Consider the following 14,740-nt stretch of genomic DNA (forward strand, 5'->3'; position numbering starts at 1 on the left):
AATTTGATACCTTAGGAATGCTCAATTCTATGCATCGACAAGTTTTTCAATTAATTGTCAACCAAGCCACCTCTCGTTGATGAATACACATAAAGTTAATTCCCACATCACACAAGTGTAATAAGTTTGAACACTAATATCTTCTTTGTCATTATTATAAATTTTTAATCCCACAAGTATTTCGAACATTAATCACCAGGGTGATACACACCATTTTTATCACTCCAATTAATGACTCGAGTGTTAATCCCACAAGTCGCGAAGCTAAGGTACAGAATCTTCAAAATCATTACTAATAGAGATTTTATATGAAATGAATTCACCATTTTAAGGAAGGAACCAAGTAAGTATACTCTACCCAAGTTAATTTGCTTAAAAGATGAAGATTCAAATGTATACTTACATACATACATTGATGTTTTTCCTGAATATCAACCTGATGGTTTAAGTGGTGAGTTGGGTCATGGCTTCTGTTGGATAGTCAGTCTCCTCTTGCTTCTGATAGTTCAAATTGGTATTACTGTTGGCATCCTATCCCTTGTGTTCAGGCCAAAACTATCAGAATACTCAATAGACAGATTGCAAATCACCCAATTCGATCTCTGCAACAACAATAACAGCTTCTACGCCACGTCTGATGTGACGATTACTGCTACGAATCTGAACAAGAAAATTGGGCTATACAATGCGGGATGAAGCCATATAAGTTTGTTGTACACAGACACAAACAAAACTATGTGAAGTCTCATTACCAAAATTTTATCAGGGTCACAACAACACAACTGTGCTGAATGTGCCTTCGACTGGACAGAATGCAACTGATTTAATCTCTTTTTTGCAACAGCAGCGGCGACAAACTGAAACTATTCCATCGAAACTCCCTGATAATATTATTAAATGATAATTTTATACAACACGGAATTTTATCCTCTACTCCAAGCGAACCCTTAAAGGTTAAGCAGCATGCGAGGATTACACTTGCTGACTTGAAGCACTTCAAGATTAAATCGTATGTTCAGTGCAAATTGGAGGTGGATAGCAATTTTTGCCTTGATGGATTCAAGGCATAACCCAACACTAACCTCCATTAAATTTGTTGCCCCCTTTGTTAGATTAAACTAGATGGCATTAGTTATGGTTAGATATGCATCTAAAAATCAGGTGGTTGACATGTATTCATCAGTATGCAACTTCGCATAGGAATAAAAAAGAAGAAAAGAAAAGAGAAAAACATACTCTAATCCTTTTATGTAGTATGGAAGATAGTCGTGCAAAGGATAGGCCGCCTTTGTCAACCGTGAGTGAAAAGTCCATGAAGAGAACCAGCTGCTCGACGTCGTTTCCCCTGTAAATAAAAAGAAAGCAAGTTTACCTAATCATTATTATCCATTTATAGCTAAAGTAAGCTATTCTGCACCTTTTCGTTATTAAATAAATCTTCTGCAGTTGCTTCCAGTCGCTTTCGTTTTTTCTCTTCTTTCATGAACTCAGACATTTCCTCATCCCTGTTGTCAGAATCCCTATAACCAATAAACAGTGGAAATAAAATTGTGATACAAAAGAACTACAAAAAATGATGTAATGGGCTAAGTTCAGGAGCAAAGATCTTACTGATATGGATATTTTGAAAATGGTATCAGGTTGCTGAAACTATTCCCAGACTCAATGTTAACCTACAGGTCCATTCATACCAAACCAAGTAGAATTATATTAGTCATTTCATAAATCAACAAAACTGAAAGACAAAACAATTGGTTGCAAACAACATGATTATTCAAGTTAAAATTCATAAAAAAAATTCAGCATAAGATTCAAAGGAAAAGAGAGATAATATATAAAACCATGGAAGGAGAAAGCAAGGGAGAAAAATATGGATCCCTTTATTTTTTGACTAATAATTCATGTATCCAACACCAAATATTTGCAATTAAGGCAAAAAGTTGTTGCTACAACCAAAGGTTTCTTCAATCTGCTCTCAAAGATTTCAACCATAAAGCCCTCAGAACATTTGATTCAAAATCTTGCCAGTCTCCTAAAACTACATCCCTCTCTTCCATGATACAGTATACTCAAATCCCTAATTCTTGAGCCTGGCAACCCAGATACGGCCTAGTAACCTACTGCCAATAGCAAAAACACGAGTTAATTGCTTGAATTTCGTTCTCCTATCTCAAATAACACCAAAGTCCCGCTTCAAACATAATTTTTGGCTAACTGCTATTCTCTAGCCTTTGCTATTGCAGCCATGTCTGATATATGTCTCTCTCCCTCTATTTTATGCTCAGCTTTTAAAACTTTCAGCTCCACAACCCCAAATATTCCTCTCAGGACAGAGAGGGTTGGGGTTGTTTTTCCTAAAACTAACTTTTTAACTTGCCTACTTTCAATAGCTCTTTTTGGCCCAAACAGGTTCACCCTCTACCCTTTTGTGCGAATGGTGGTTTCTGCTCCCTTCCCATGAACAAGAAAACGAAAAAAGAGTAGGAGAAATTGATTTGTCCAACCGCTTCCTAAAAGATAGACACAGCTACTTAGATAATTTGTTATCTTAATTTATGGAAAGGAACTACTAATATCATTTACCTTCTTGAATTTTTTGAAATTCAAAGCACCACTATCTGGCATGCAAGATGTGATGGAAACAGCAGGATTCAAATCTCTAACGACTAAATCTTGACTGTAAATTACATCAGAACTTCCAGACTCATCAACCTTCTCATTTCGTGCTATCATACCACCACTATTATCCACAGAACTTATAGCATGGATATCCTCCAATTTGGCAGTAGCATGATCCATTGATATTTCCACTCTGCTAACATCCTTGGGGGATTCTTCTTTACGTCCATTAGCAGGGGCAAGGGGTGATGTTAATGTTTCCACTTCAGCATCAGAATCTGCTACCACAGTCTCATCTGTCGAGCATGATGACAAAACAACCACTGCAAAATGCCATAGAACAGACACATTGATTTTTGACATTACAAGAGATGTAAAATAACACGCTTCTAACAAAAAATTATTAAACCCGGAAGAAAGTAGAACTTCACAGGAATGGAGTACTTCAATTATCTGCAACAGGTAAACGTTCAGGGAATTAGGAGTGTTATTTTGGATAAATAGTAGAGAGAGCAATCATCAGCGAAAGTAATTTGAGAAGTTGGCTACAGAGATGAACAGCCAGGTACTTCCAAGTTTTGACGGATGGCTGTTGGTGAAAGCTAGGGATCCTTGGAGGCTTCAATAGAGCAAAAAATATATAGGTGGACTAGTTAAGGGAGTATGGAGAGAGAAGAAATTAAAGAGAGAGAGAAGTATCACAATGAAATTTGAAAAGTGTGTGGAATATTAGAGTCCGTGGTGCTAATATCTCTTTCTGAAGGTGACACGGTGTCCACCAACCAGTGGGCAAAGGCCTTTGTTTTAAAGAACTCTAGTATGATCTAGTATGATAATGGAGGGTAACTGGATCATCTTCATATAAGTCTGGCGGTAAGGTAGATTTGGTCTATGTTCTTGCCCAATTTCTGGTGTTCAAAATGATCTTCGCCCCAGGGTATGAATAACAGGGGCTGAGTAACAATCCAACGGCATCACAGGCCACGGCCACCTTGTTTAAAGTGTTTACCTGGGGAGAGCTATTGCCAAGCATTTGAAATGAGACCCCCACTTGAATTTCAACAAGCTTGTTAGTGTAGTTATCCACTTCGCATACTAACTAGTATAAACTATTATTGAAGTTTCTAGATGTATTCGACTTTAGGTATTAGCAATGTGTTGATATATTTTTGCCTTTTTAAGACTTTATATTTCACCTGATGTCGATTTACAACAGCCAGTCTGGAGTGTAGCCAAATACAAAATCATTGTAAGGAATTGTTATGACTGGGAGAATGGGGCTGTAAGATTTCTTTTCCAAAGGCAAGGGACTCAAGACCAAAAAAAAATTCTTCTACAAGTCAAGCTGGATTAACTATTCAAACACAGATATTAAAATAAGATAAAGGGAGGGCAAAGACGAGAAGAAGAAGACTCTGCTTAAAGAATTATAGCAAACAAGGCACACATATTGTGAACATAATAAAAACACTTACGAGATGGTGATATCAACATTGATGGATCCAGATGTCCGGACAAAATAGCACATACTAAATCCATCTCATTCATTCGAGATAATGAGCTGAATTTGTTGCTGCTATTAAACTCAGCTGATCCTCTAGGGATAACACACACAACAAGATTATCTTCTCCATACTCAAACCCCTAGAAGGAATTAATTGCCAAATAAAGAGAGTTAATAACACAAGTCAACAAAAACACATAAAAACCCACAGAACAATTTATAAAATCATTGCCAATTTATCAAGAAATTGTATTGCCGCTAGACTAACTTAAGCTCTTAAACATACCCTTTAAGTCCATTTCATTAATAATTATTTTCTAATGATCTGTTGCACATAAGAAAGATCAATTTCCGTAGTTCACGTAAAGATGCTGTAAAAAGGAGTGGGCTTTGTGCTGAAACAGTCAAAAATATCATACTCAGAACACATGAAAGATACAAAACCAGAAAAATAAGAAGCAAAGTAGAGGGCTCTATGAAGCTAAAATACCAACATACACATCCCAACCCCAGAGTGAGGGATCTGCTTATGAAAACCTACCTAATCCCTCAAATATGTGACAAGAGGATTGTTTACCTAGCAAAGTCCTCTCTCAAGTCAACTCACCCTCCCACTATTTTATTGTGTGTCCAGCACAACTACACAACAAAAAAAGACTGCCAATAGCACCGTAATTAGTATAACACATATGACATCTGAAACATATTAAAAATGCGGGAATATCATAAATGGTTCATAAACTTGAAATCAATCAAAGAATATATGATACTGAACAAAGTCATAAGTCTCAAATTATTACGGCCATCCTATAACATCCACGAATATTTATGCCACAAACAGAATGGAAGTGCAAATTCTCAATTGAGCAGAAAAATACATACTTGGCTATTCAAACAAAATTCTTCCTTGGTAATCACATTTGCACCACCCAGCTTCAGTAGTGAATGCAGCCTATGCCCAAAAAAGTACTGCAATAAGTGGCAAAATCAGAAAACAGCCACAAATATTCCCATAGAATAAATAGGGTTTTCCAATAAAACAATTTTGGTTTGTATAAACTCATCAGAACACTTCAAGAACATTCAAAATCTACAATACTCTTTCGTCAAGTTGTAGTGGCCCAGTAGTAGAGTTGCAGTGGTGCAACCTAGATATCACAAGTTCAATTCCTGAAAACAACCTCTCCACATCATATTATGTGGGAGTAAGGTCTGCGCACATCCTGTCTATCCCCGACACCGGCCACTGTAGGAGCCTTGTGCATGGAATTGTTTACCTTTTTTACTCTTTCGTCACTTTGCATGTATTTAGCAATCAAGAAACCCCATTTTAAAGATGTGAGAAATCAAATAAAATTACCACCAGAACCAATGATAACAGATATGAGTATGGAAGACAATCTTAAGAATTTTAAAATATCTTTAGAAAACAGTATCACCTTGTCTGCAGGCTCCAAAAGAAAACTATATCGTGCCAAACAATTTCCACGAGTTTTTGAGTCCACAACCTTGACTGATACTCCATCCACTGACAATGTTGGAGCATATCTGAGGGAAAGACATATGAAACACATTTAATCAGCTTATGTAGTGATGAAGAAGGATCATCAAGGGTTTAGAATAAACTAACTCCGTTATAAACGAGACAACGACATAATACTTACGAACTCCAGCTAGGAATTTCCGAGCAAATGCGTGTTTGAGCGAGCAACTGAACAAAATGCAGAAATGAGTAATGAAAAATAATATAAAATACATTAACAGGGTAGCAAAAAAATGGTAATCTTGGAGTGCACAATTATATTTGACCATCATAACTGATAAAAAAAATCAGAAAACTCCATCTCAAAATAAGAAAAGAAATAAAGCACAATCCCAATTCAAACAGGCCCTGCACATGGCACCTAGCATCTTAGACAATAGAAGGCGATGTCTTGAGGGGCCTAAGGCAATAGGCGTCTTTGTACAATGGGCTTTTAACAATACTGATAATTCCTTAACTGAAAGACATCACAACCAGCTTTCAAACGTCCACTAAGAGATTAAATAATTTAATCACAAGAAAATCCAGAAATTCAATGGTGATAACTTCACATTTCACCTTAAAATGCATTACTGAAACCAAACTATATAAGCTTGTAAAATCTACCTCAACCCAAGTAGAAAGAACCAAAGGCTTCTTGCCAATAATAGCATCAAGTATAACTTCTTTCACTGGCGTGAGATCATCAACAAGCATGTGCGTGAACTCTTGACTAAACTGAGTAAGACAGGCACCTACAATTAAGGTAAATTATTTGTCAAGAACTTCACACATGGAAAGCATAATTCAATATTCACTACAAATTCCTAGGCAAAAATCAGACACATCAAGCAGTTCTTTTAATAGAAAAAACGATTTATTAAAGCACCAAAATGGTGCAGAAAGAAGAGTTACAAGGAGGCTAAACTCAAAGCCTTATAAATATTGTTACAAAGATCAGAACACCCGAATTGCAGGTTACTAAAGCAGCTGTCTATGTAAAAGTCTACAGATGACTCTGATGCAGGAGGACCGTTAATATAGTTTTTTATACGTTAGTCTATTATCGGGTCTATTTTAACTAAGTTTCTTTTAGTTTTCACAGTAAGGGTATTGTCGGAATTTCCAGGTGTGCTGGAATTTCGAATTTAGTAATAGTTATTTGTTTTGAGAGTCTTTTATTAGGTTATTTGTTAAGTCAAGTCCTAGTTATAATTGGAGTCATATTAGTTTACTTTTAGGGATCCTAGTTTTATTTCAAGGAAGTTTCTTATGTAATTAGGATTACTAGGAGTCTATATATATGGATGCAAGTCAAGAATAAATAAGAATGAGAGTTTTTATACAAATTTGCTATAGGAGAGATTCCTTAGACACGCTCGGTGAGAGGCTGAGAGGGGAAGGTGAGTTTATCCAACCCTACCTGAGAGATTCAGGATCGTTTTTGTTTGATTCAAAAAATTCAAGAATTTTGGTTCCATATTCAGACGAATCAAACCTGGAATTGTGAGTTTATGTCCTAGGGTTCTTAATTTTGGGCTTAATTTGGGATTTAGGGTTTTGGTTGCTCAATCCTACACAAATTCTACATCGGTAGTTTCAAAAACTACATCAGACTCTCTATCATGAAAAACTCTACAGACACATCAAGAAATAAAGCTCCATCCTAACAGGAGATCTAGCCTACACATCCATGCCTACACCCACACATGCACACACAAACACATATGCCCACAAATGCAGAATAAGTTTCAATTTTGATTGCAGTAAAAGCCACTTCTCTCCCTTTAATAAAGAATAAATTATTCAGCCTTTTGGTTGGATCAAATATGAACTCTCGTGTCTAAGATAAGAGTATGTCAGTCTGCTTACATTGACAAGAAGAACATTGCCAGAAGATATTGAAAATGAAACGTCACAAACAAAAAATAGCATCACACAGAATCGGCAACAATAATTGGAAATAATTAAGTTTGCTACAAACAACTGTAAAATATTTGCAAATACAAATAGAATTTATGTAATGTGCACTTACCAATTGATGTAATTCTTTCTTCCAGCAACTGGTTCATTTCAAAGGTTTCAGGGTAGCAGACGAAAAATGTCAGCAGAACAAAAGAGAACCTGCCAGGTATTGGTTAACAAGAAAATAATCATATTCAAATAGAAAAAAGAAAGCATCAATACATGTTTTTGGAATCATTCAACGACAGTGGTGCAAATTCAGGGGACACAGATGGAACATAATCATGTGAACTCCATAGGAAGTCTTTCTATGTCAAGCTATATATATACTAAAAGGTATATGCAATCAAAAATGCTGCCAGAAAATTAAAAAATAAAATAAAACACAGGAAAGGGCTTACACTACCTGTAGGTTGCATTACCAGTTCCAAAAGAAACAAGGTCCCCATCCGTCAGAGTTGTTTCTTTATTTGGGAACTCATGAACCTTTTCCCTTGACCCAAGATTCTTGTTTATAAAAGTCCCATATTTTGAGCAATCTCTTATCCGAACCTTGGAGGATATGTCAGAATTCTTATGCAGTGGATTCAATGAAGTCATTGCATCAACAACTATCTCTGCGTGGACTCGAGAAACTCCTTTATCTTTGTTAATAATGATATCACAACCTACAGAAAGGAAACCTTGAATTTACAAAAATAAAAAGCAAAGTGCAGGAGGGGTGAAGTAATTATTCATAAATTGTAGCTATAACAGCCTGCCCATCCCTGGGCCTAGTAAGATATTGTCCGCTTTGGACCAGTCCATATTAGCCCGTAGGATTTTGCTTCTCAAGAACCATCTTTGAGCCCTGGAAACCCGGTCTTATTAGGTTGGGAAGTTTGACCTATTATATTTTGTACTTCATTTCTTCCCCGGGGCGATTTGGGGTTGAGAGCATTGAGCCCCTTCGCCACTTGATAGCTCGCCTAGTAGTACCAAGCTTGACATTGCAGAGGCTTGTGGCCCTGCCCACTCAGGTTGGGTGCTACAGAAGAACAAATTCATGCACTCTAGTATGGGCTGGCTGGGGCCTGGCCCCAAGCGGACAATATTCACTAGGCTCCCTTCAAAGCAAATTAAAGGTATGTGGAACAACTAATCAATTGAAGTCTCAGCATGTGGTTTTACAAATGCAGCTTCACTAACAGATAATGTTGCTAATTTGCATTATCACACAAAGAGCATCTTTATTTTGAGCAACTCTAAGTGCAAATCCTTGAAATTTATTTCCCATATATGGGTCCTGTTATGTGTAGTAGAGTTGCAGGGTGCAACCTAAAGGATCCATGTTCAATTCCTAGAATCAGCTTTTACACATATTATGTGTGTATTTGTACATCATATCCCCCACCCCGCACATGTTTAATTCCTGAAATCAGTCTTTCCACATATTATGTGAGTATGTGTACATCATACCCCTCACCCCGCACATGTTCAATCCCTGGAATCAGAATCAGCCTTTCCACATATTATGTGAGTATGTGTACATCCTATCCCTCACCCCGCACACCAAGAGCCGGAGTTGTTTACCTATTTTATGGGTCTGGTTCTATGTCTCCTATTATGCATTTTTCCATCACATATTACACTCATCAGTGCTTTTCTAATTCAGTATGCAAAGAAAATAAAGGAGAACAAATGTGTGCTGCCTCTCCCATTCGACAAGTCAAAAGAGGAAATTTAAACAGGTAGTCAGCATATGGAGTACCTTTTCGACCCACTTTGTAAATTCCCTTCTTGAAGATGTAGTAATTGTCTTCACCTGTCAAAATTTAGCGCATACAGCATTAACCCAATAAACAAATAACTAACAACAGTCAATCTTTGACAAACAAAAACATTGAAGATGCAAGAATACAGAGTAACAAGCTTAGAATGGTGTTGTAAAAAGAAACCTGAGAGGGGGTCGGTGGTAAGGAGAGCCCAGACCATTTTTGAGACTCTGCACAAAGCCTAGGTGACGGAAACAATGATCGGTCTCGCAATCTCCTTGGTTTTACGATTAGTACACTTCTCTTACAAGCTTGTGCTTAGAGTCCGATATCGCTTCACGGGCCAAACCGAACTGAAACCAGCGCCGGTTTATCTTTCAGTTGATCGTGGATTTCAAACTTTTTTTCCAGTCCGGCGTGAAACCTACTGGATTTTCATAATCGGTCATTTTATTTTGTTTTAGAGAATTTGATTTATTAATTAATATTTTTGTTAAAAAATAATATTTTCTTAATTTAACAATGCATGTAACATATGTTTAAAAAATTAAGCTTAATTTAACTTATTTTGCAAACATAATTAAATGGAGTTTCATAATATGTATTTCTTTGCATGTTCAAAGATCATTTGATTATTCATAACTCCTTTAATCCTTAATTTAACATTGTTATCCTAGGGGACAAAACCCTTTATTTGTCATTCATCCATTTGAGATATGGACTATGTTAGGACCAAATTTAGAAGGACAAAATCCACAACTCAACAACTCTATGTAGGTCAAATATGGACATGCTCATAAGCCTTACAAGGCTCAATAAGCCGAAAGCCTTGCCCCAGAGTCGAAGTCCAACATCTCAAGCAAAACACTTCACAAGGTCAAAGGCTAACATGACTTACATTAGCTAACGGGTCACACAAAGTGCCTATAAATAGATGGAGGAAAATTTTATTGAAGGGACGAGGTTAACTAGCTCTCTCTCATCCATTTTCTCACACTATCTACAACACCGGACCAACACAGAACACCCTCTATCTACGCTTTACGCAGAGGTGCACCTGACACTCCTTCTGTCGGTGAACAATTTTGACGGTAACATATATTGTAGCATACAGATAATAAACGGTAGTAATAAATTGTAACATATATGGTTACTGAAATGCTGGTATGTGTTTGGTTGTACTTTTACTAATAACATTTATGCTATCAATATTGTTGTGTAAATTACGTATAGGGGTATTACGCATTTTAATAATGAACATAATAATTAAATATTTTTTATTTAAAGAATAATTAAATAAATAATAAACATAATAAAAAGTCATTAAATAATATTTTATTAATTATTTATATTTTGCAAAAATATTAAAAAACCAAAAATAACTTTGATCTTACTATTTCCCACGCGTCCTTTATTTTTCTTTTCTGATTTACACGTGACGTTATGTTTATTTGATTTATTTTCAATTCTATTTTTGTTCTATTTTCTTTATTACTTTAATAATTACAAAATATCACATTCTCTCTCACATAGATGAATTTCTTCTCCGTTTCTCCATTCCTGTGAAGCCTCACATCCAAGACCCCATCTTTTTTTTTTCTTTCTGTATCAGATCTTCCCACATAAGAAGAACCCACAAATAAATTCGTCAAATAATCCTCATCTTTGACCCCTTTCTCTCCATACCCAGGTTTCACAACCCAATCACATGTCTCTACTTCAAATGGGAACTCATTGCCACAGGCAGCACTTGATGAAAAAGAGGAGTTTTGGAAGCATGATGAGAGTGAGTTTTGGAAGCAGCATTTCATGAATAACTTCTCGGAAGAGAAGACTTGGATGGAGAAGCAGAGCTCTTGAGGGAAGAGAGGAGAGAGATCGCACTAGAAGAGAGGGAGAGGAGAGGGGTATGTTAGAGGAGAGAGGACAATTTGGTCAGTTCAAATAAAATTGAGGGTACAAATGAAAAAACGTTGCAACAAAATTTCAAAATTATTCAAATAGAGATTTTTTTTCAAACGACAGTATATTGTCACAAAATTGTATCGGTTTACGTGCCAAAAAAAAGTTGTTTGGTGAGTCAAGACAATATATTGTACTAAATGGTTGCCCAAACGGGCCCATAGTCTATACCCGACGCTCCACACCCATGTTCAATCTATGTGATTCTCCTACCACTCACTCAATCGTGTTCGGTTTATGCAACATTCTTGACACTCTTTCGACCAATGCTAAGTTTATACGATCCCACTAGCATCCACATGTCCATGTTTGCTCTACGTGATGCTCCACGCTCATATTCGCTTTACGCAACGCTCTTATCGCTCACTCATCTGTCTTCGGTCTACACAACGTTCATGATACTCCTTCGACCATGCTAAGTCTATGTGACCCCACTAGCATCCTCACGTCCATGTTTGGTCTAAGAAATGCTCGAGGTATAGACTACCTCGATGCATTCTACATCAACATATAGACTATCTCGTCCAGTCAACATCAACTTGTAAATTGACTCGATGCAACATGTCGCGTACTTCATTCACATTCAATATATTGCATACTTCATTTGCAATAATGTCACATGCCATACTCGCATTCAACATATATCAATTGGCATGGTCCGCCATATAGTATAGCCCAAAAGGCCCACGACCTAGGCTATCTTCTTAGTAACGCCCACACGAGCTATACAGCCGAGCCCAACAAGCCCATGGCCTACGCTTTCTTCTAAGCAAGGCCTACGCGAGCCATAAATTCAAGTCAAATAAGACCATAGCCTACGCTCTCTTATTAGTAAGGTCCACACGAGCTATACAGTTGAGCCCAACAGGCCCACGACCTAGGCTATCTTCTTAGCAAGGCCCATGTGAGCCATTTTGTCAAGCCTAACAGGACCATGGCCTAGGATCTCTTCTCAACAAGGCCCACTCAAGTCATGTAGTCAAGTCCAACACACTCAAGACCTAGGTTCTCTTCTCGATAAGGCCCACGCAAGATATACAATCGACCCCAATAAGCCCACAACCTATACTATCTTCTCATAAAGGTCCATGCTAGCTATACAGTCGAGCACAACAAGCCCACGCCCTGAGCATCAATACACTTAGTAAAGGCCCAAGGCCTATACAGTCAAACCTAACATGCCCATGGTTTAGGAAAACAACCAACTCAGCAAAGGGTGATGGCCTTCACAATCGGTCTATAGGCCATGCCCCATGAAGCTTTTCCACAACCATGGCCTAGACATCAACCGACCCAACACGGGCCCATGAAGTTTATCCATAAACCAAACTAAGGTAAGGTCTACTCGACCTTAGCTTATTCACTATACAATAATGTTGTAATTACTCTCTAAGCCAATAACCTATTAGCTTGTAGAAGGAGATAAGTTGTTTGGGCCAAATTTGGTACAAGGCCCAAATCTAGCTCAATAACTCTATGTAAGCCAAGTATGAATCGGGTCATAAGCCTCACAAAGCTCCACATACCCAAAGGCTTGGCCTAGAGCCAAAGTCCATCATCTCAAGCAAACACCTCAAAGGTCCAAAGGCTATGACATGGCTTACATCACCAAATGGGTCCCACAAATTGCTTATAAATAGAGGGGGAAACTTCATTGAGGGGAGGAGGTTAACAAGCTCTTCATATCTCTATAATCCACTTTCTCACACTAAGTACACCACAACAAAACACCTTCTATCTACGCTATACATAGAGGTGCACCTGGCACTCTCTACGCTATCTCACACAGTCTATCTATGACCCTCCGTGTCCATGTTCAATCTATGAGACGCTCCTACTACTCGCTCGATCGTGTTCGGTCTATGCAACGTTCATGACACTCCTTCGTCCATGCTAAGTTAATGAGACCCCACTAGCATCCTCACACCCATGTTCAGTCTACGTGATGCTCCATGTCCATATTCGATCTACGTGACGCTCCTACCACTCACTCGATAATGTTTGATCTACGCGACATTCTTGACACTCCTTTGACCATGCTAAGTTTATGTGACCCCCACTAGCATTTCCATGCCCATGTTCGGTCTACGCAATGATCTTACTCCAAGCTCGACTGTGTTCAGTCTACATGATATTCCTAACACTTCTTTGACCATGCTAAATCTATACGACCCTACTAGCATCCCCTCATTTGGGCTGCGCAAAGCTCTACATTCATGTTTGGTCTATGTGATAATCCTACCACTCGCTCGATCGTGTTCGGTCTACGCGGCGTTCCTAACACTTCTTCAAGCATGCTAAGTCCATACGACCTCCCTAGCATCCCAACAACCATGATCGATCTACGCGACATTCCTATCGCTTGCTCGACCGTGTTCGGTCTACATAACACTTGACACTCCTTCGATAGTGCTCGATCTATGTGACCACACTAGCATCCCCACGCCATGTTCTGGCTACGTGACACTCCTTGCCTATGTTCTGGTTATGTGACACTCCACTCGCATGTTTGGTCTATGGGGTTTAGTGCATATAGGTCACTGAAAGATATCCCTATTTGCAATTAGGTCACTCAAAGAAAAACATTTCAAATTAGGTCACTTAATGTTTCAATTTTAAGCAATTAGATCATGAGAGTCCAATTCAGGTCAATTGGACGCCGGATATTGCTGACATGTCCGATGATCGCCTACGTGGACCAAATAATATGGCTTCTTTGATGATGTAATTTTTAATAAAAAAATAAAATTTAATGATCATTTTCAACCGTCCATCTCCATCTCTCAAGTTCCACCAGTTACAATACAACCCATTAGATTTGCAAATCCTTCTCTGAAGCATGTCAAGCTTCTTCCTACCCCATCCTCAGATTGACCGGGACCATTTTGGAGAGTAGGGCTGTGCACGGTCCGGTTAACCGGACCGTGGAGGCCAAACCGTCACCAATCCAGAAATTATGGATTTGTATTTTCTGAAACCAAAACCATCAAAACCCGTTACTACGGTTAACCGACTAACCGGTTAGGTTTCGGTCCGGTTATGGTTTTTCGTAAAATATCTATTTTGTAAGCAAATCTTAAAGGATTGATAAAAATGTTTCAAAAAAAATATCAATGAATGATATATATTATATTAATATTTCATAGTTAATCACTTAATCTAATGGTACATAACATTAGTAATTATATATTATATCTCAATGGTCCATATTTAAAGACATTATAGTATTAAATATTATATATTATATATACCGGTCCGGTCTGGTTAACCGGTGGTTACAAAAATTCCAAACCATATCCGGACCGACTTAACTCGGTTGGTTTCGGTTTTTGAAACCGTTTGACCAAACTTGGTCAACTAACCGATCCAAATCGGACCGACAGGTCCGGTTACCGGTTTTGGTCCGGTTTTCGG

At 37.9% G+C, this 14,740-nt stretch overlaps 1 protein-coding gene across 2 annotated transcripts; it reads right to left on the bottom strand.

The window, feature by feature from the left end:
• Positions 1-265: 265 nt before the first annotated feature.
• LOC119998177 (nijmegen breakage syndrome 1 protein) lies at positions 266-9,795 on the bottom strand. 2 transcript variants are annotated; one of them, XM_038845425.1, is made up of 15 exons: positions 9,548-9,795; positions 9,361-9,414; positions 8,017-8,278; positions 7,681-7,769; positions 6,273-6,400; positions 5,788-5,834; positions 5,563-5,671; positions 5,006-5,092; positions 4,095-4,263; positions 2,584-2,942; positions 1,612-1,673; positions 1,418-1,520; positions 1,237-1,345; positions 753-881; positions 266-660 (listed from the first exon to the last, which is right to left on the bottom strand). In XM_038845425.1, exons 1-13 carry the CDS (start codon positions 9,582-9,584, stop codon positions 1,292-1,294), a joined length of 1,560 nt encoding a protein of 519 aa, XP_038701353.1. In that variant the 5' UTR covers positions 9,585-9,795; the 3' UTR covers positions 266-660; positions 753-881; positions 1,237-1,291. The 2 variants fall into 2 exon arrangements, with proteins under 2 accessions (XP_038701353.1, XP_038701352.1); XM_038845424.1 differs by lacking the exon at positions 753-881.
• Between the last annotated feature and the right edge of the window lie 4,945 nt (positions 9,796-14,740).

The sequence above is a fragment of the Tripterygium wilfordii genome, chromosome 5 (assembly GCF_013401445.1).
Source record: "Tripterygium wilfordii isolate XIE 37 chromosome 5, ASM1340144v1, whole genome shotgun sequence".
Taxonomy (NCBI): domain Eukaryota; kingdom Viridiplantae; phylum Streptophyta; class Magnoliopsida; order Celastrales; family Celastraceae; genus Tripterygium; species Tripterygium wilfordii.

Excerpts from the sequence above, each read along its gene's own strand:
- LOC119998177 (XM_038845424.1), bottom strand. The coding sequence starts at position 9,584 with ATGGTCTGGGCTCTCCTTACCACCGACCCCCTCTCAG. Across the intron at positions 8,279-9,360 it reads TTACAAAGTGGGTCGAAAAG|GTTGTGATATCATTATTAAC; the intron begins GTACTCCATATG and ends TCCTTTCTGTAG. Across the intron at positions 5,835-6,272 it reads TTCTTTCTACTTGGGTTGAG|TTGCTCGCTCAAACACGCAT; the intron begins GTAGATTTTACA and ends CATTTTGTTCAG.